The 23,198-nt window shown below is 38.7% G+C and overlaps 1 protein-coding gene across 4 annotated transcripts in view; it reads right to left on the bottom strand.

Annotated features, from left to right (window-relative positions):
* TMLHE (trimethyllysine hydroxylase, epsilon) overlaps positions 1 to 22,539 on the bottom strand; it is a 61,410-nt gene extending 38,871 nt beyond the window's left edge. For 2 of the 4 annotated variants that reach the window (XM_060086852.1, XM_060086853.1), the window contains exons 1-3: positions 22,414 to 22,539; positions 20,456 to 20,525; positions 3,858 to 4,039 (exon numbers count right to left, since the gene is read on the bottom strand). In XM_060086852.1, coding sequence (XP_059942835.1) covers positions 3,858 to 4,039; positions 20,456 to 20,514 — 241 coding nt within the window. In that variant the 5' untranslated portion in view covers positions 20,515 to 20,525; positions 22,414 to 22,539. Of the gene's footprint in view, positions 1 to 3,857; positions 4,040 to 20,455; positions 20,526 to 22,413 lie in introns of those variants that run through there. The other 2 variants (XM_060086854.1, XM_060086855.1) reach the window with 2 other exon arrangements.
* Positions 22,540 to 23,198: the final 659 nt, after the last annotated feature.

Genomic DNA, 23,198 nt, shown 5'->3' with positions numbered 1-23,198 from the left:
GTGTACCTTACTGTTGTTGGATGGATTGTTCTGCAAATATCAATTGGGTCAAGCTGGTTGATGGTGCCTGCTTAATCTATCGATTACTGAGAGAGGTATTAAAACCAACTGAAATCGTGGATTTGTTTATTTCTACTTTTATCTCTGTCAGTTTTTGCTTCATGCGTTTTGATGGTTTATTGTTAGGTGCTACATATTTAGGATTGTTACATGTTCTCTTGGAGAACTGACCCCTTTATCACTATGTTATGTGCCTCTTTATCCATGATAATCTTCCATGTTCTGAAGACTGTTTTGCCTGAAATTAACATAGTTACTGTTGTTTTGATTAGCATTGCATGGTGTTTCTATTTCCATCCCTTCACTTTGAATTAAAAAAATTTAAGTAGACTATTTTTTAGAGCAGTTTTAGGTTCACAGCAAAACTGAGACAAAGGTACAGACAGCTCCATATATCCCTTGTCCCCACATCATCCCTTAACTTTTATCCTGAGTCTTTATATTTAAAGTGCGTTTCTTTTTTTTTTAAAATTGTCTCTGCTTTACAACAAAGTGAATCAGTCATACATATACATCTGTTTCCACATCCCCTCCCTCCTGCGTCTCCCTCCCTCCCACCCTCCCCATCCCACCCCTCCAGGCGGCCACAAAGCACCGAGCCGATTCCCCCGCGCCACGCGGCCACCCCCCACCATCCGTCCACCCCAAGCCTGGCAGTGTATACACGTCCATGACTCTCCCCTGCCCTGTCACAGCCCACCCCCCTCCCCATATCCCCAAGCCCACCCCCAGTAGGTCTGTGTCTTAAAGTGCGTTTCTTGTAGACAATATATAGTAGAATATTTTTTTGATCCATTTTGACAATCTTTGTATTTTGACTGGTGTGGTTAGGCAATTTATATTTGAAGAGATTATTGATGTAGTTGACGCTAAATCTACCTTCTTGCTGTTTTCCATTTGTTGTATTTACTCCTTGTTTCCTTTCTTTTTTCCTCTTTTTCTGCCTTCTCTGATTTTCCTTGGGTATTTTTTATGATTCCATTTTATCTCATTTCTTGACTTATTATTCATACTATTTTTAAAAAACTTTTTTAGTTTTCCTAATGTTTACAATGTACATTTTAAATAATCTAAGTCCACCTTTAGATAACTCTAAAAGTGTCATCCAAAGTGGCTGTACTATTTTGCATGCCAATAGCAATGAAAAAGAGCTCTGATTCCTATTCATCCTTGGTAGAACTTGGTATTGTCAGTTCTTTTGCTTTACCTTATAATAGAATATTTCTAATTTCTCCCTCCTATCCTCTGTTACATTCTTGTCATTTGTTTCACTTTTATATGTGCTAGGAACACCAAATACACTGCCATTACTATTTAAATAATTAAAATTTAGTGCAATTAAGGAGAAAAGTTTATATTTTATCTTCATTCATTTCTAACACTCTTCATTGTTTTATGTAGATCCAAGTTTGTGACTTATATCATTTTTCTTCTGCCAGAAGAAATTCCTTTACAATATTTTGAGAAGTTATATAAGAAAGTCTATTTCTCTCTCACTTTTGAAGGATTGCTGGATATAGAATCCCAGGTTGGCAGTTTTTTCTCCTTTTAATACTTTAAAATTGTCATGCCATTGTGTTCTTGCTTGTATAGTTTCTCATGAGAACTCTGCTATAATTCTTCTGTTTCTGTGTAAGTGAAGTGTTTTCTCCCCTCTGACTGCCTTCAAGATTTGCTCTTTTTTTGTTTGTTTGTTTTTTTGCGGTACGCAGGCCTCTCACTGTTGTGGCCTCTCCCGTTGCGGAGCACAGGCTCCAGACGCATAGACTCAGCGGCCATGGCTCACAGGCCCAGCCGCTCCGTGGCATGTGGGATCATCCCAGACCGGGGCACGAACCCGTATCCCCTGCATCGGCAGGTGGACTCTCAACCACTGCGCCACCAGGGAAGCCCCTGCTCTTTGTTTTTGCTCTTTTGCCTAAGTGTGGGGTTTTGTGTGTGTGTGTGTGGGGGGGGGTTAAAAATGTATGCTAAGCTTCTCTAAGCTTCTTGGATATGTGGTTTGGTGTCCGTCACTTATTTTGGAAAGCTTTCAAAAATTATTTCTTCAAATATGTCTTCTGCTTAGTTCTTTCTTTCTTTTCTTTCTGGTATTCCATTCTAGTATATGTTACAACTTTTGATATCGTTCCACACTTCCTGAATACTCTTTTTTGTTTGTTTGTTTCCACTCTCATTTTCTCTGTGCATTTCAGTCTGGGTAATTTCTATTGACCTATCTTTATATTCACTGATTCTATTCCTTGTTGTATCTTATGAGTCCATCAAAGTCATTCCTCATTTCTGTTACTGTGCTTTTGATTTCCGTTTGATTCTTTCTTATATTTTCCAACAACCTGCTGACATTATCTTTCTGGTCTTTCATTTTGTCTACCTTTTCCATTAGAATCCTTAAGATATTAACCATAGTTATTTTAAATTTCCTGACTGAAAATTTCAACACCTGTGTCATATGTGAGTCTAGTTTTGATGGTGTTTTGTCTCTTCAACTTGTGTTATTTCTTGCCTTTTAGCATGTTTTGTAATTTTGTTCTTGTAGTTGACAGCCAGACATGTATAGAGCAGTAGATACTGAGGTAAATAGGAATTTATGGGTGACTATATCAATCTGGCCAAGAGTTGGGCTATGTTTGACATTTATTGTCTCTATGGGTACCAGAGGCTTTAAATTTCTCTAGTGATCTTGTTTGTATCCCCCCTCTTGGCCTTGGCCCTTCTCTTTGTGCTTCACCTCAGAGACAGTCTGTCTTTTGCAGCTGTAATCCACTGCTATTTTAACTGGAGGCTTATTAGTTGGTTGTAGTGGGGGGGAGGGGAATTCTCTAATCTTTGCATTAAGTCTAAGTCTTTGGAGTGCATAGTGGGTCTATGTTTTGGGAGTGTGGCCTTCACGGTTGTTTTTGTCCCTTTCCAGGGTGCTGTGAGTTGAACTGCATTCCACAAAACGATATGTTGAAGTCTTAACTTCTAGTACATGTGAATGAGACGTTATTTGGAAATAGGGTCTTGGAAGATAATCAAGATAAGATGAGGTCACACTGGATTAGCGTGGGCCCTAAATCCAACAAATGGTCCCCTTATAAGGAGAGAGAAATTTGAAGATACAGAAGAGACACAGGGAAGATGATGGAGGCAGAGAGTGTAGTGATGTTGCCAAAGAACACCAAGGATTGTTGGCAACAACCAGAACCCAGAAGAGGGAAGGAAGAGTTCTCTCCTAGAGTCTTCAGAGAGGACATGGCCCTGCCAACATCTTGATTTCAGACTTCCTGCTTCTAGAACTGTGAGAAAATAAATTTCTGTTGTTTACGCCAATTAGTTTATGGTAATTTGTCACAGCAGTGCTAGGAAACTAATACACAGGGGTAAAGCTTTTTTCCCCTGTGCCACCCAATACTTTCCCTGGCTATAGAATTTCCAGTCTATGTCTTTGAAACTCTCTCCCCTTTATATTGAGGCTTTTCTTCTTTATTTATTTTTTCTTAGATGAGACAGGGAGATAGAGTGTGGCTGGGGCATAGCAGACCTCCCTTTCCCTAGCTGGGATGAGATTTTCCTATTACCCTACATTAGTTTTGTCTTTCTTGCAACCTGTAAAATAATCCTGGAAATAAATGGTTAGAAGCCTTCACAACTCCACAGAAAGTACTTTCAGTCCACATGAAAAGTATCTGTCATTGCACAACAATGTAAATATACTTTGCACTACTGAAGTGTACACTTAAAATGGTTACGATATTAAATTTTGGTTTTTCTGTCACAATTAAAAATAAAGTATCTGCCTCTACACATCTTACCAAAATGATCTTCATGTTGCTGCCAAACACAATTCAGAGACTTGGAGGCTGTATGGTGCCAATGGATGGCTAATGGAAATAAGCTTTTGAAGTTGGGCTGTTGAAGGGCCCAACATGTGACTCGTCCCCTCAGCAGGTCCTGGAGCCTGCTTTGTAGATGGGACAACCTGCGGCACCACATCCTAGAAAATTTGACAATGAGAGTGTTAGTAACAATATAAAACAATGTTTATAAGGCTATAGGAATGACACTACATATCTAACTATGTAAAAGAACAGATTTTATTATCTCAACCACAGCATTAAAGGAGAAATTCTGAACAGCTAAGCATAAGTGGTTGATAACCATTACTTCTATCTTCTCACCAGCCACTCATATTATGCATTGCAATCTTGCTTCCACCCCACTATCTAACTGAAGTGGTTCTTTAGAAAATCACTAATTTTAACCTTCCAACCACATATGGAAGGACTGCTTTTTAGGGCTTATCATTCTGGGACTCTCCACTGTGACACTATTGATCATCCTCATCCTGACTCCTTGAAACTTTCTTTTCCACTGATTACATGTGATTGTGGGCAAGTTTCTTAAACTCTCAGTGTCTCTGTTTCCTGTTTTGTAAAACGAGGATGACAATAATACTTATCCCATGGGTTTAGTGTGAGGACTAAAGTACTTAGAACTTTGTTGTCACACAGTAAGTCCTATATATGTCCTATATATGATATACTATCATTCTAATCATCATTATTATTGTGGTTATTATTAGGGATAAACTATATCTATTGGCAAAAGTACCTTGATAAACTTGCTTGGAGTTGGCGACACACTAAGTGTCATGGTTTCAGAAATATTAATAAAATAACTTCATTTGCATAAGATCTTAAAAGGAATTAATTCATCCTGTGGGAAAAGATGGAGAAACCCATGCCACTGCAGAGAAGCTGTATGGTGCTTGACATGAACCTTCTCAATAACCCCTTAAGGTCACTAAACCCGCTAAAAATGCTTATTTTGAGTGGATGTATACATGTTAAGTGTGTGGTGTAAGCTAATAAAGGGACTGATTGGTTTCATACACAAAGGCCATAGCTAGAGACATAATAGAATTTGCTGATGAATTAGGGAGGGTTCTGAAATAGGTTAGGAAATTGAGAGTTAAAGTCTAAGACAGAGGCTGGCAAACTATGGCCCATGCCTATTTTCATATGGCCACATACAGGTTTTACATTTTAAAGGACTGTAAATAAAAACAATAACATTGGACCAAGACCATATGTGGCCTGCAAAGTCTACAATATTTGCTATCTGGCTCTTCAGAGAAAAAAATTTCTAACCCTTAGTCTAATGCTTAGTTCTTAATCAAATACTCTTCTCTATTTACAATGGCTTACTCCCCACAAAAAAAAAAAAACACTCTTAAGCAAGTGTATTCATTCATTTCTTCATTATTTCACTTGACAAATATTACTAAGCATGTGTAAATAGGGTACTTTCTTAAGTACTAGGAATACAAATATAAATAATCAATCCCAGCCACCATTCAAGCATCTCATAATCATCTAGTATGGAAGAAAGACAACTACTACTATCTATAGTAGTTTTAAACACAGAGTACAGTGAAAAAGTGCAAAGGAGCAAGTGGTTAACTATGCCTAGGAAAACTGGGAGGACTCCATATGATCAGTGTTCTTTGTAGAAGTGCTTCATTGTTTTCTATTTACTTACAAAATAAAATTTGCTCATTGTAGAAGATGCTGGAGTAGAAGGACCCTGAGCTCATCTCCTCCCAGGGGCACACCAAAATTATGACTATTTACAGAGCAGTTATCTATGAGAATGACCTAAACACTAGCAGAAAAGACATTCTGCAACTAAAGATATAAAGGAGAAACCACAATGAGATGGGTAGGAAAAGTTGAGATGCAGTATAGTCAAGACCCATACCCCTGGGTGGGTGACCCACAAGTGGGAGGATAATTACAATTGCACAGGTTCTACCCAAGGAGTGAGGGGTCTGAGCCCCCACATCAGGCTCCCTATCCTGGTGGTCCTGCACCAGGAAGACAAGTCCCCAGAACGCTTGGCTTTGAAGGCAAGTGGGGCTTACTTTTGGGAGAGTCAGAGGGCTGTAGGAAATAGAGACTGCACCATTAAAGGGCACACACAAAATCTCACACACTCCAGGACCCAGGGCAGAGGCAGTAATTTGAAAGGAGCCTGGGTCAGACCCACCTGCTGATCTTGGAGAGAGCTTCCTGGAGAGGCAGAAGGCCACTGCAGCTCACCCTGGGGACACAGACACTGGTGGCAGCCATTTGGGGAGCTCATTCTACCATGAGGACACTGGTGCTGGCAAGGAACATTGTGGAATCCTCCCTCTAGATTATTAGCACCAGGACCTGGACCCACTCCCAGCCTGTTAGCACTAGTACTAGACTCCAGGTCCTGACTCAGCCCACCAGTGTGGCACCACTAAGTCCAAGATCACCAGGGCCACAACCCCACTAACCAACAGGCTAACGCCAGCTCCAGGACCTACCTGGGCCACAATCCTGCCTATCAGGAGGCTGACACCAGCTTTAAGACACCACGGGCTCCTCAGCTAGCTGCCCCAGGATCCAGACCCACTCAACAGTGGGCTGACACTAGCTTTGTAATATCAGATGCCACAGTCAGACATGTCAGGAACTGGCCCCATGCACTGACAGGCTGATGCTTGATCTGGGACAACTGGCCTTGCAACAAGCCACACTCACTGGGCTCTGCCCACCCGTGGGCCAGCACTAGCCCTGGGATTTCCTGGGGCTCTGCAGCCAGCCCTCTTGAGACCCAGTCCCAACCTCCAGTGGCCAGCAGCCTCTGTACAAGGCAGAGCCTGATAATCAGCCAGATAGGGCCTGCCATACCTACCAGACCACTCACAGTAGTCAGCCCCCCACAACAGAAGGGCCCACACAGCCCACACAGGGGGCACCCCCAGGGCATATAACTCTGGTGACCAGAGGGGAGTGCACAGCTCAGACACATAGGATGCCTCATAAAAAAAGCCACTTCTCCAAAGTTGGGAAATGTAACAACCTACCAGATACATAGAAATAAAAATAGCAAATTAGGCAAAATGAGGCAATAGAGGAATATGTTCCAAATGAAGGAACAAGATAAAATCCCAGAAGAAGAACTAAGTGGAAATAAGCAATCTACCCAATAAAGTGTTCAGGTCATGATCATAAAGATGCTCAAATAACTTGGGAGAAGACTGGACAAACACAGTGAGAACTTTAACAAAGAGTTAGACAATATAAAGAGGAACCAAGCAAAGGTGAAGAATGCAATAACTGATATTAAAAAGCATACTAGAAGGAATCAACAATAGATTACATGATACAGAGGAACAGATCAGCTAACTGGAAAACAGAGTAGTGGAAATTACTTAAGCTGAAAAAAGAAAAAAGAATTTTAAAAAATGAAGACAGTTTAAGAGACCTCTGGAACAACATCAAGTGTACTAACATTTGCATTACAGGGGTCCCAAAAGGAGAAGAGAGAAAGGGGCAGAAAACATCCTGGAAGACATAATAGCTTAAAACTTCCCTAACCTGGGAAAGGAAACAGACATCCATTTCCAGGAAGCACAGAGAGTCACAAACAGGATCAACCCAAAGAGGAACGCAACAAGACACACTGTAATTAAAATGGCAAAAATTAAAGATAAAGTGGGAATATTAAAAGCAGCAAGGGTAAAGCAACAAGTTACATACAAGGGAATTCCCATAAAGTTATCAACTGACTTTTCAGCAGAAACTCTGCAGGCTAGAAGGAAGTGGCACAATATATTTAAAGTGCTGAGAGTGAAAAATCTTCAACCAAGAATACTCCACGCAGCAAGGCTCTCATTCAGTTTTGATGGAGAGATCAAGTTTTACAGACAAGCAAAAGCTAAGAGGGTTCAGCACCATCAAAACAGCTTTACAAGGAATGTTAAAGGTACTTCTCTAAGTGGACTTTAGAGTTAACACCTATCCTTCTCGAATTATTCCCCAAAACTGCAGAGGAAGGAATAGCTTCCAAACTCATTCTACCAGGCCAGCATCACCCTGATACCAAACCAAAGGTATCAAAAAAAAGAGAAAATTACAGGCCAATATCACTGATGAACATATATGCAAATTCCTCAATAAAATATTAGCAAACCAAATTCAAAAATACATTAAAAGGATCATACACCATGACCAAATGGGATTCATTCCAGGGATACAAAGATGGTTCAATATCCACAAATTAATCAGTGTGATACACCACATTAACAATTGAAGAGAAAAAAAATCACATGATCATTTCAGTAGATGAAGAAAAAGCTTTTGACAAAATTCAACATCCATTTATGATAAAAACTCTCAACAAAGTAGGTATAGAGGGAACATACCTCAACATAATAAAGGCCATATATGACAAGCCCACAGCTAACATCATATTCAATGGTGAAAAGATGAAACCATTTCCTCTAAAATCAGGAATAAGACAAGGATGCCCACTTTCATCACTTCTACTCAATATAGTATTGGAAGTTCTAGCCAGACCAATCAGACAAGAAAATAAAATAATGGAATCCAAATTGGAACGAATGAAGTAAAACTGTCACTGTTTGCAGATGTCGTGATATTATATGTGAAGATCCTAAAGATGTCACCAAACAACTACTAGAACTCATCAATTAATTTGGTAAAGTTGCAGGATATGAAATTAATATAGAGAAATCTGTTGCATTTCTATACACTAACAATGAACTATCAGAAAGAGAAATTAAGAAAGCAATCCCATTCACAATCACATCAAGAGGAATAAGATACCTAGGAATAAATGTAACCAAAAAGTAAAAGACATGTACTCAGAAAACTGAGAAACCAATGAAAGAAATTGAAGACGACACAAATAGATGGAAAGATATACTGTGTTCTTGGATTGGAAGCATTAATATTGTTTAAATGACCATACTATCTAAGACAATCTAGTGACTCAATGCAATCCCTATCAAAACATCAGTGGTATTTTTCACAGAACTAGAATAAGTAATTATAAAATTTTATGGAAACACACAAAAACCCAAATAGCCAAAACAATCTTGAGAAATAAGAATAAAGCTGGAGGTATCATGCCCCTGATTTCAAACTATACTATAATACTATGGTAATCAAAACAGTATGGTACTGACACAAAAACAGACACATAGATCAATGTAACAGAATAGAGAACTCAGAAATAAACCCACACTATATGGGCAAGTAATCTACAACAAAGTAGGCAAGAATATACAATGGGTAAAAGACAGCCTCTTCAATAAATGATGTTGGAAAACCTGGATAGCTACATGCAAAAGAATCAAAAGTAGACTACTTTCTCACACCATTCACAAAAATAAACTCAAAATGGATTAAAGACTTAAATGTAAGACCTGAAACCAGAAAACTTCTAGAAGAAAACATAGGCAGTATGCGCTTTTACATTTGTCTTAGTAATTGTTTTTTGGATATGTCTCCCTAGGCAAGGGAAACAAAAGCAAAAATAAACAAATGGGATTACATCAAACTAAAAAGCTTTTGTACAGCAAAGAAAGCTATCAGCAAAATGAAAAATTTGCCTTTTGAATGAGAGAAGATCTTTGTAAATGATATATCTGATTGGTTAATATCCAAAATATACAAATAGTTCATACAATTCAACATTTAAAAAAGGAAATAACCCAATTAAAAATGGGCAGAGGACCTGAATAGACATTTTCCCAAAGAAGACATACAGATGACCAACAGGCACGTGAAAAGATGCTCAATATCATTAATCATCAAGTAAATGCAAATCAAAACCACAATGAAATACTACTTCACACCTGTCAGTATGGCTATTATCAAAAAGCTAACAAATAACAAGTGTTGGTGAGGATGTGGAGAAAAAGGAACCCTCGTGAACTGTTGGTGGGAATGTAAATTGGTGCAGCCACTATGGAGAACAGTATAAAGTTTCCTCAAAAAACAAAAAACTGAACTACCATATGATCCATCAGTTCCACTCCTGGGTATTTATATGAAGAAAATGAAAACACTAAACTGAAAAGATATATGCACCCCTATGTTCATTGCAGCATTATTTACAGTAGCCATGATATGGAAGCAACCTAGATCCCATCAATATATGAGTGGAAAAAGAAGATGTTACACCCCCCCCCCCACACACAGACTGGAATATTAATCAGCCATAAAAAAGAATGAAATCTTGCCATTTGTGAAAACATGGATAGACCTAGAGGGTATTATGCTAAGTAAAATACATAAGACAGAGAAAGACAAATTCTATATGATCTCACTTATATGGGGAATCTAAAAACCAAAACAAATTAACAAACATAATAAAACAGAAACAGAGTCATAGATACAGAAAACAAACAGGTGTTTGCCAGAAGGGAGAGCAGTGGGGGGAGGAAAGAAATAGATTAGGGAGATTAAGAGGTGCAAATACCCAGTTGCAAAATAAATGAGTCACCGGTATGAAATGTGCAGTGTGGGGAATATAGTTATAGCTATGTAATATCTTTGTATGGTGACAGATGGTAAGTAGAGTTATCTGGGTGATCATTTGAAAATGTATAGAAATATCAAATCACTATGCTGTGTAACAAGAACTAACATAGTGTTGTAGGTCAATTATACTTCAAAAGCAAACAAACAAACAAATAAATTCATAGAAAAGAGATCAGACCAGAGGCGGGGAGTGGAGGGAGAGGGAATTGGATGAACATGATCAAAAGGTACAAACTTCCAGTTATAAGATAAATAAATACTAGGGATGTAATGTACAACATGATAAATATAATTAACACCATTGAATGTTATACACTAAAGGTGTTAAGAGAGTAAATCCTAAGAGTTCTCATCACAAGGAAAAAGTTTTTTTCCTTTTCTTTAATTTTGTATCTGTTGAGATGGTGGATGTTCACTAAACTTATTGTGGTAATCATTTCATGATGTAAGTCAAATCATCATGTTGTACACCTTAAACTTATATAGTGCTGTATGTCAATTATATCTCAATAAAACTAGAAGAAAAAACCACTTCCTCACTGTAAAAAGAAAAAAAAATAAAAAAGTAATCTAAACAACTGAGAAATATATAAAATAAAAAGTCAAAGCCTCCTTCCCTCATTATTTGCCATTCCCATTCCTTCAAGGAAACTCATCAACAATCAACAGTTTGGAGAACCAACCTCAAGATCACATACAGCTGAAATCTCCACAACTGCCACACATACATACAGAAATACATTTTTTTTTGTTTTGGTGAACATAGTTTTTGGATCACTTGGGTAAATGCCAGAGTGCTACTGATGTTTTACTTAACATTACTAGAATTTCTGAAACTGTCATCCAAAGTAGCTGTACTATTTTGCATTCCACCAGCAATGAATGAGAGCTCCCATTCTTCTGCATCCTTGCTAGAACTTGGTATTGTCAGTTTTTTGGATTTAGCCATTAATAGGTTTAGCAACTAATAGGTGTGCAGTAATATCTCATTGTTGTTTTAATTTGCATCTCACTAATTATGAATGATGTGCATATTTTCATATTCTTAATTGCCACCTATATATCTTCCTTGGCCAAGTGTCTGTTCAAAGATCTTTTGCCCACTGTACATTTTTTTAAGCAAGATTTTTTTTAGAGCAGGTTTAGATTCACAGCAAAATTGAGGGAAAGATATAGAGATTTCTCATACACCTCCTGCCCCTACGCATGCATAATCCCCACCATTATCAATATCCTCCACCACAGAGTGATACATCTGTTACAAGTGATGAACCTACATCAACACATCATTATCACCCAAAGTCCATAATTTATATTAGGGTTCACGCTGGGTGTTCTACATTCTATGGGTTTGGGTAAATGTATAATGACATATATCCTTTATAATAACACACAGAGTATCTTCATTGTCTTAAAAATCCTCTGTGCTCTGACTATTCACCCCTCCCCCACCATGAGTTTTGATATGCAATATTTTCATTTTTCAGCCAATTAACATATTTTCTAATTTCCATTGTGATTTTTAAGACTTGACCTACAGGTTATTTAAAAGTAAACATATTTTAGAGGGATTTTCTATTTATATTTTTATTATTGTTTTCTAACTTTAGTTCATTGTGGCAAAAAAAACCCTCAGTGCAACTGTAATTTGTTGCTGTATGGCCTAGCATATCATCTATTTTTCTGTGTGCAGAAAATATATATGCTGTAGTTGTTGCATAAGGTCATCTGTATATGTCTGTCAATTAGGTTGTTTGTTAATATTATTGTTCAACTGTTCTATATACTTATTGGTTTTATTTGTCTTATGATCTGTTAGTGATTGAGGGATATGTATTAAGATCTCTGATTATGACTGAATTTATTTACTGGACATCTGTCAATTTTTGCTTTGTATATTTGGGCTGCATACAAATTAGAACAATAATTTTATCGTCTTGGTGGATGGCCTCTCTTATCATCACAAAATATCCCTTATGTCTAGTAAAGAAACCTGCCATAAAGTCTTGTTTTATATTATTATATCTAAATCGGTCTTTTTTGGGGGGGTAGTGTTTGTGGTGTATATTTATTCCACCCTTTTGTCTCTTTTTTTTTTTTTTTTTTTTTTGCGGTACGCGGGCCTCTCACTGTTGTGGCCTCCCCTGTTGCGGAGCACAGGCTCCGGATGCGCAGGCCCAGCGGCCATGGCTCACGGGCCCAGCCGCTCTGCGGCATATGGGATCCTCCCAGACCGGGGCACGAACCCGTATCCCCTGCATCGGCAGGCGGACTCTTAACCACTGCGCCACCAGGGAGGCCCCCTTTTGTCTCTTATAAACTGCATATATGTAGTTAGATTTTGCTTTATAACCTCATGATTTGTCATTTAATTAATGTGTGAAGCCAAATATTTGCTTTCTATTCGTCTTGCCTGTTTTGTTACCTTTCTCTCTTGCTTTGTTTTGCACTGATTAGGTAATTTGTATCATTCCATTTCCTCCTTTGTTTACTTGTTAGTTATACATTCTTTTACTGTTTTTTTAAAAGCAGTTATTCTAGGGATTATAACACGTATCTTTGATTTTTTTAAATTATAATGTAAATTAAATAATTTATATTAACTCTATCTTCCTTCTTCAACTGCTGTTGTGTATTTTAATTATACACACACGCAAACACACACACATACATCCCACAGGGACATTCAGATCTACCCACATATTTAACCTCTCCATTGCATCCATTTTATATCTCCAAGCTTTCATTTGGGATCATTTTACTTTGTATCTCCAAGCTTTCATTTGGGATCATTTTACTTCAGCCTAAAGATCCTAAATATTTCCTTTGGTGTTTGGCGGAAGGTTCTGTAAGTTGGGACCATCTAAAAACATCTGTCTTACTATCATTTCGAAGGCTATTTTCATTGGATATAGAATTTTTGATTGGCAGTTAGTTTCTCCAGCATTTTGAAGATATTGTTCCATTATGTTCACATTGTTTGTGTTGAGAAGTTAAAGCCAATCTGATTGCTACTCCTTGTAAGGTAATACATCTTATTTCTCTAATTGCTTTTAAGATTGTTTCTTTTTCTTTATTTTTTATCAGTCTTTATTAAAATACATCTAGATGAGGTTTTCTTTATTTATTCTGCTCTGAGTTATGGCACTTTTTAAATCTGTGACTTCATGCATGATTAGATTATGTATATGGCACAACTGACATTAAGAAAGGGAGATGATCTTTGGTTGGTCTGACCTAATCCAGCAATCCCTTAAAAGGGACAGGGATCTTTCTGGTGAAAGAGACTTGAAGCAGCAGAGGAATCTGCTGTCAAAGAGATTCTCTATTGGCTTTGAAGATGGAGAGGACTATGTGGCTGATATGCAGCAAGGAAACAGCAACCTCAGTCCTACAGCCACATGGAACTGAATGCAGCCAACAATTTGAATGAGGGTGGATGTGGATTCTTAGCCAAAGCCTCCAGAAAAGAATACAGCCTACCCAACACTCCAATTTCAGCTTTAATACACTGACCAGAGAACCCAGTAATGCCATGCCTGGTCTTCTGACATACAGAACTATGAGATAATAAATGGATGTTTGTTTAAGTACTAAGTTTGTGGTAACTTGGTATGCAGCAATAGCAAAATAAAACAATACTTTGTTACTTTTGGAAAACTCTTAGTTATCATCTCTTCAAATGTTGTTTCTGTACCATTCTCTCTCTCCTCTCCTAGGACTCCTATTACAAATATATCAGATATTTACATGTACTAGATGCCAGGCATTGCTATAAGTGCTGACCCACTGCATTATATCTCTATTTGCTACCATCCCAGTCCAGACCCACCATTATTTCTCACTCAAAGACTGCAAAAGCCTCCCAACTGATCTATCCATACACACATTTGCCCTCCCTTCAAATCATTTTGCACACTGTAGGAATAGTGAATTAAAAAATATATATTAGGGTTTCCCTGGTGGCGCAGTGGTTGAGAGTCTGCCTGCCGATGCAGGGGACACGGGTTCGTGCCCCGGTCTGGGAGGATCCCGCATGCCACGGAGTGGCTGGGCCCGTGAGCCATGGCCGCTGAGCCTGCACGTTCGGAGCCTGTGCTCCGCAACGGGAGAGACCACAGCAGTGAGAGGCCCGCGTACCGCAAAAAAAAAAAAAAAAAAAAAAAAAAAAAAAAAATATATATATATATATATATATATATATATATATATATATATATATATATATATATATTAGTATGTCATTCCTTTTGAATGGATCCCTAGGGCCTTCAGGGTAAAGTCCAATTTACTTAACATGTTATGTAATGCCTCCCATTACCTGATCCTGAGCTACCTCTCAGCCTCACTTCCTATTATTTACCTTCTTGTATTTCATTGTTTATAGTTTCCCAGACCCACTATACTTTCCTAATTCTGAGACACCCATGTTCATGCTTTTTGTTCCCTCAAACTGGAAGCCGTTCCTACTCTGTCTTTTATACGTCTTTCAAGAATCAGTGGAGATATCATCTCATCTAAGAATTCTTCCTTAAAGTCATAGAATGAACTAGTAGCTTTCTTTTGTTCTCTCATTATAGTCTGTTTATGCCTCTGTTTTCCTTCTCAATATATTTTGTTGAAATTATATGTTTTTATGTCTTTCCCACCAGTAATACTTGGACACATCTCAATGTGAAGACCTCTGGGTCATTCATGTTTGTACCCTAACAGTGTGCATGGTTTCTAGTACTTAGGAGAATTTCATAAATGTTTGTGGACATTGGATTGAATTACTTTTCTTCCAGCTTCATAGCCTCTTTAAATCTGGTAAGATGTCCGCTCTAAATCTTCAGTTAAGTAAGTAATAAAAATATTGATGATGTCAAGCCAAAGGTAGGGTTTGCAACAGGCCATCTAAAACTCTTCCTTTGCTTATGGTCTGCTATCAGCACTCTTTTAGTATGGTAATTTAATTAATTAATACATAATTGTATTAATTATATAACCCATCAACATGGATTCATAATTCTTGTTCACAAGGGTGTCATAAAAGACTTGTTAAAATCTTACTGGAAAAATACTTGAACATTGAATGTTTATATTCTGGTTAGTGGCTGATTAATAGTTGCTTAAAACTTTCCTAAAAATATCAGCAAATTGAATAGTAGCCAGGAAAAAAAAGAAAAGAAAGCAAGTTTGATATTCAAACTTTTGAACTGATTCTTAAGTTATTGTCCTTAATGCAAGCCCAGAGAGTTCAGTGGGATCTATTTGTGGGCAATGCCATCTAGCCATTCAGGGGAACCCACTTAAAACCTGGGCTTTGGCAAGCCCTTCCACAACCGAGGTCGCCTCCACTAGAATAAAAACTGCTAATCCCCCCCAAAAAAAATCTTGCTGAAGTTTCATTCATTCATTCATTCATTCATTCAATGTATATGTTATATCTGTCTTATTTCCATAAACACCTCTAATAATCAGAAATAAAAACTAGATTTGTGTGGTACGTCTTTGTTTGTTGATAACACTGTGTAATTTTCTAAGTACTCACTTACTTGAAAATCTGTTTTAGAAGCTAACCCAGGACATATTTAGCTTATTGATTAGTAGATTGAAAACTCTTCCTCCTTTTCCTTTGGTTAGAAGTGGTAATATACTTATATAAATCCAGTGTTAAAGCACCTGTCCTTATTCTCCTTAATTCTTTTGATCATTGAGAATAGTTTAACAATATCAAGTTATAACTTATCCATCCCAGGACACATGTACTTTTTCTTTCTGAGAACGTAGTTAAAATTGTTCTTCTTGTCTTTGCAAATATGTATTTATACAAGCCTGAGGTAATTTGGGGGCTTATCCTTCCAAATACTAATCCTTTAGGCAAGTGCCACCTGTTATATTCATCCTTCTTTTCCATCTTTTATATATTATTCTTAAAAAAATAGCAACTATTAGGTCATTGTAAAACTTCCCTTGGAACCCCATAGCTTCCCTCATTTCTGCTTTAATAGAATAATTTGCTGTTTCATAGTCAAAATGATGTTTTTGAGAGCTTCCCAACCTTTAGAGTCTAAAGCCATCTTAATGTAAATTAAAGTCCAACAAGTATCAATCATAATAACAGAAACTTTTGGAGAACAGCCATAGCTAGAAATTCTAGTCAGAATAAGCAATTACATAATAGGTCAATCTGAATCTTTTCATGGTTATTACTAAGGAAGAAGCATTACCCCCTAAAAGGCTTAAAGCCAAGAGTCCATTTAGCTCCTGTCAATTTTTCCTTCCAAATGTCTCTCAGATTTGTCCTTCTCTTTCCATTCCTATAGGTGCCTTCATCACCTCATACCTGGACTACTGCCATAGACTAGATGGTTTCCTTGCCTCCATTCTATCCATATTCCAATCCACTTTCCATACTATTGCCAGATTAATCTTCTTAAAACACTTTCATCATGTCACTCTCCTGCCTGAGACCTAGCTCAAATGTCACCTTTGTAAAATCTTCCTAACTCCCCTAGGAAGAGTTAGTAGCTGCCTACCCAGTGTTTTCACAGCTCTTTGTGCATACCCTTATTAGTGCACTTACAACACATATAATAATTGCCTGTTTATTTTTCTCTTCCCATTTGCTGAAAGCTCCTTGAGGGCAGACAGAAGGATTGAGTCATCTCTTTACAATGGCTTCACATAATTGGCCCCATCTATCTTGCACACTGCCTCAGGGCCTTCACATATGTTGTTCCCTTTGCCTACCATATTCTTCCTCTCATTTTTCCTGCACAATTCATTTAACAAATATTTATTGGGTGTCAACTATGTGCCAGGAACTATTTTAGGCACTTGGAATTTATCAGTGAACAAAACAGACAAAAATGCCTGCTTTCATGGAGCTTATCCTCTAGCAGAAGGTGGTAGACAAAGATAAACATAATAAATGAGTAAATTATAAAGTATATTAGAAGGCAATAAAAGCTATATGGCAGGATAAAGGGATGTGCTGGAGGTAGTCGGACATTTAAACAGGTGATCAGGGTAGACTTTAATGAGCAAAATGACATTTGAACAAAAAGGGAATTATTCATGAAGATATCTGATGTAAAGTAGGCCAATACGAAAGCTCTAAGCTGAGATTATCTGTCATATCTGTGTCTGTGTTTAACTAGTGCAATAATATACTGCATTACATGAGTTAAAAGAATGCTGCTTTACATCAGGGCCTCAAAATTAAATGTCCACAGGGGCTAGGCAAGTAACATAAATAGGTAAAGTATAAGAGACAATAGGGGATTGTGGTAAGAGTGGTGAACTGAAGAATGCCTGATCTATCCAAAAATCCTAGCCACTACTCAGCTCTAGCTAATTATTGCCAGACAGTCCGAATGTTGCCAGATTTGAGAGGAGCCAGAAATGCATATTATATAAGAAATCTCCCAATTTGTAATGTTGATAACTGAATTAGTTCAGGTCCTCTGAGAAGGAGATGCCATGACAGGAAGAGATGTACAAGTGGTTTATCAGGGGAAACATATGTGAGAGAAAATGGAGACAGAGTCTGAAAAGACTGGGACAGCTGTTGGGCCATGATGTAGGTCTAATCCCTGTGGAGGCGGGTAAATGCAAATCAAAACCACAAAGAGATACCACCTCACATCTGTCAGAATGGCTATTATTAAAAACATAACAAATAACAAGTGTTGGTTAGGATGTGGAGAAAAGGGAACACTTGTGCACTGTTGGTGGGAATGTAAATTGGTACAGTCACTCTGGAAAACAGTATGGAGGTTCCTTTTAAAATTAAAAATAGAACTACCATATGATCTAGCAGTTTCACTTCTGGGTATATACCCTAAAAAGTGAAAGTACTAATTTGAAAAGATATGTGCACCCCTGTGTTCAATGCAGCATTGCTTACAATAGCCAAGATATGGAAGCAACCTATGTGTTCACTGATAGATGAATGCATAAAGAGATGTGGTATACACTCACACACACACGCACACACACACACACACAGGAATAATGTTCAGGCATAAAAAAAGAATGAAATCTTGCCTTTTTCAACAACATGGATGGACCTAGAGGTTATAATGCTGAGTGAAATAAGTTAAACAGAAAGAGAAATACCATGTGGTTTCAGTTCTATGTGGAATCTAAAAAACAAAACAAATGAATAAACCTAACAAAACAGAAACAGGCTCATAGACACAGAGAACAAACTGGTGGTTGCCAGAGGGGAGAGAGGTAAGGGCGGATGAGAGAAACAGGTAAGAGAGATTAAGAGGTACAAACTTCTAGTTACAAAATAAATAAATTTTGTGGATTTAATGTACACATAGGGAATATAGTAAATAACATTATAATATCTTTGTATGGTGATAGGTGGTAACTAGATTTATCATGGTGATCGGTTTGTAATGTATAGAAATATCAAATCACCACACTGTACACCTGGAAGTAACATAGTGTTGTAGGTCAATTATACTTCAATTAAAAAAACGAAGTCAAAATGGATTAGACATAAATGTAAGATAAAACTATAAAACTTGCAGAAGAAAATATAGGAGAAAATCTTCATGACCTTGAATTAAGCAAAGTGTTCTTAACCAAAAAGTAGAATTTACAAAACAAAAATGATAAATTGAACTTAAAAAAATTCAAAACCTTTGTCTTTCAAAAGACACAATTAAAAAATGAAAAGATAAGTCACAGACTGAAAAAAATATTTTCAAATCATATACCTGATAAAGGATTTGTATCTTAAATATATAAAGAATTCTTACATCTCAATAATAGGAAGGGAAAAAACCTTATTGAAAAATGGGCAAAATATTTAATAGACTTTTCTCCAAAGAACATATACAAATGGACAAGAAACAGATGAAAAGATGTTCAATATCATTATGATTAGGGAAATGCAAATCAAATTCCAAATGAGATATTACTTCACACCCACAAGGGCAGCTATAAATTTTTTAAAAGGAAAAATAACAAACATTGGTGAGGATGTGGAGAAATTCAACTTTTATACACTGCTGGTGGTGCATGTAAATGTAATCAATATAAAATGGTGCAGCCCCTTTGGAAAATACTTTGGCAAAAGACTAGACATACAGTTACTATATGAGCCAGCACTTCCACTCCTAGGTACCTACCCAAGAGAATCGAAAACATATGTGCAACCAAAATCTTGTGCGTAAATGTCCATACCAGCCCTATTCACAATAGCCAAAAGGTGGAAATAACCCAAATGTCCATAAACAAAAGGTGGTATATACATATATTATATACCATTATTCGGCCATCAAAAGTAACGAAGTACTGATTCACACTACAACATGGATGAAACTTGAAAACGTCACACTAAGTAAAAGAAGCAAGTCACAAAAGACTGCATACTATGTGATTCCATTTATGTGAAATGTCCAGAATAGGCAAATCCATAGAGACAAGAAGATTAGTGGTTCCCAGGGGCTAGGGTGGTAATGGGGACTAAGTGCACATGGGCAAGAGAGAGATGCCTTTGAGGTGATGGAAATATCTAATATTGGATTGTAGGGATGGTTGCACCACTCGATAAATTTACTAAAAATCCTTGAATGTACACATAAAGTGAGTCAAATTTATGGTGTGTAAATTATATCTCGATACAAAATTTTAAAAACACTTTGGGAAGTAGAGAAAATAAAGTCTGTGTCAATTGACACAATTTATTATGGGTCCTACAGAGCTCATTGGGCTGTTGTATGTTGTTGATGTTGTCATTGTTGCCATGGTTATGGTGGTTTTCCCATGAGGGCTGAGGGTCAAGCAGGGATTTGGGTCTTTTACAATAAAAATTTTAAAAATTAACAGAAAAAGAATGTTGCTGGGTTGAAATTCTGAGTAGTAGTGGGGGCAAAGAGAAGTGGATGGGTTTAAAAAAATATTCAGGATGCAGAAGTGACAAGATTTTGTACTGATTAGATATCGGGAATGGGGAAGAGTGAGGATGCCTCAGACTTAACATGCTTCAAGTTGAATTCCTGTTGTCCTCTCAAACTTACTGTCCTCCTGTGCGGCTAATCTCAGTGAGTGGATCAGCATCCTGGCACAGAGTAAGCATTCATTGATTGCCTTTGGAGTGAAAGAATGAATGAACAGAGTAAAAATATGGCCAATGCATCCACCAGGTCCTGCCAAACAGCCAGTCCTATACTCACCCACAAGGTCAGCTCAGCAGATGTCTATTGGAATTTCCCTCTCACTCTATTGAACATTTGGGAAATCAACAGGTCCCACACCTTGAAGAACACTCACATTCATACCGGTGGCCACTCCTTGCCTAAACCCTGCAGCTGTGGCAGAGATCAGGTTTTGCCCAAAGCCTCTCACCCTGTAAATTCTTTACACGTGGGCAATGGCAGGTACATGTACAGCCCATATAAGCATGGGGGACGTTTGGCGTTGTAGAAAGAGGGTCACAATGGTGCCCAACTGGTGGGTCTATGTTCACTTTGGCTCCAAGCAGAAAGAGACGTTTCCCATCCGAGGGGGTTTATTAATCCAGGGCCCACCGCTCCACCCACCCCCCATCCTGGCAGGCAGAAAACACAGCTGCCAGAAACACTGCAGACAGTGAGTGATCAATTTGGATATTTTACTGCTGTTCCCAGGGTTGACAAGCAGAGATACAGAACCGCTTACGATTCCTGATATAGATACCAAAACCAGGAAGTGATGCCTCCCAGTCCACCCTTCCCAGAAATAGAGGATGAGGTGTGACACGCAAAAGACGCCCCCAGACTCAACTGACAAATTGAAAATTCCCTTCATCATACTGGTTATGGGATAAAGTATAACCTCTTTAAGTATCATGATACATAAGCACATTTACCTCTCATGGTTGTGAATATTACAGTGTTTTGCATAATATATGGTTGCCGTTATCATTACCACCAGTTCCTTAATGAGGAAGAATCAGAATGACAGCACAATGTCCTTCCATAGTGTTTCTAATTCTTTGCCTTTATAGTTAAGTTAATGTAAAATAAAGTGTAATTTTTACTACGGTGTTTCCTGAAAGTGCAATACCAAGCTAAGAGGCAACCCTAAAGACTGCTGTATGGGAAGGGAATATGGAAGTATTCCCACACATGGGAGCTCAAGTTTGTCTTTCAGTGCTTGAGTATATAGTTAAGTCACCAAGTCTTTTATGATTAGACTTTCATCAGGCAGTGTACTATGCTCATTCAACCCATAAGGTTTTGGTCAATCATCTGTCCTCTGGTTAAAATCTTTAACGGTAAGGCATTCAGAAGCGCATTCTTGAGTTAACATTCAACCAAGGCATTGAATGAATGTTGTTTCCAGTTTTCAGGGCAGTCAGTAAAGTAAGTAAGCCTAAATAGGCTTTTCAGAGTTGTTTTCAGAACAGAGAAAGAGCTGCCTTGCCTAGCTTCCCCAATGCCCTGCCCTGCTACTCCTGACTCTTGCTAGGTTTCCTGCTCAGGAGGGGCAGAGAAAGGGTAAAATCTGGGCAGAAAACATTACCAAGAAAGAAAGTCAGTGCTGCAAGCTCTTGCAGACAGCCGAGTTCCACCTTCCACTGCACTGCCCAGCAAAGTGAAGCAGGGAGAGGGTAGAGACTCGCCGAAAGCCAGACACAGTCAATGACAGACCCAGGACAGGGAAGTCGGATCGAGTTTGAGACAATGTACTCTGGGCGTCAGTCCCAGCGCAAGGTTGCTCCAGCTCTTCCAGCTCTTCCCAAGCACTAGGCCCATCTGACCCCGCGCTGATCTCCGGGCAGGCTGTGTTTCGCGCAGCTGGCACAAACCGTGACGAGAGCCCTGCGGCAAGGCACAAGTGGCCTTCTCCTCTGCCAGGGTAAAGGTGAGTACCAACACCCCGAGGCCGAGCAGCCGCCTCTCACTGCGCCAGGCCTGAAAGCCAGCGGCTGGGCAAATCCACTCATCGCACCCACCCAGAACACCCCTTCGCCGATCCACAGGGCGTCACCCACCTGTGCCGGAGGTCGCGACTCCCAATTCAGCAAAGCGGGAGGAGCTGCAAGCAAAGAGAACCTCGGAAGGCAGCCCTGCGCCCGCCTTTTGCTTTTTGCCCTGAAACTGTCGGCTCCGCGCTCCCCTCCCCCAGCGCGCTCGGACCCAGCGCCTAGCCTGGAGGCCCCGCCCCGCTCCTTCCGGCCATGCAGGGTGGGGGCCTCGCGCGTCTGGGACCAAGCGGGCTGCGGAGGGTGCTAGAGCCTCTGATGCAACAGGGCTGAGCTGAGCCGCTCTGGTTGATTGCCTTCACTTAGCAGATTTGGAACCACAGGCGCAGACGGGAGGATAGATAGACCTATAAAAGTATGCGTGTAAAACCTAGGTCGCCTTGCTTGCCGTTTCAGGACTCCTCCCAGTACGCTCCTATTTATGGTGGTTTATCGAGGGTCGCTGGAACTTAAATTCTTCCAATATCCCTCCACCACTTTCTTGAACTTATATCGCATATCACTCCACTGCTGGACTCCCACCAATTTACTTGAGCACCTTGAATCCAAGGTCCAGGTACCGTGTTAAGTACATTGAGCACTAGAATGGAACGAGCCGTTAAGAGTTCATATCTTGTGCATGTAAAAATTGAAGAACAGTACATATTACAAAGAAGGACAAAAAAATTCACTGAAATAGTATGTGCAATGGAAATTCAGGGCAAAGGGAAAAAATTGAGAGCAACAACTCATAAGAAATGTAATGTATAGACATTGAAAATGGGAAAGTGAGCAGTATTGTAGTTATTGGAGAT

Source organism: Mesoplodon densirostris, chromosome X, assembly GCF_025265405.1.
Source record: "Mesoplodon densirostris isolate mMesDen1 chromosome X, mMesDen1 primary haplotype, whole genome shotgun sequence".
Lineage (NCBI taxonomy): Eukaryota > Metazoa > Chordata > Mammalia > Artiodactyla > Ziphiidae > Mesoplodon > Mesoplodon densirostris.
The sequence above is the reverse complement of the archived record's forward strand: the minus strand, read 5'-3'. Positions and strand labels throughout refer to the sequence as shown.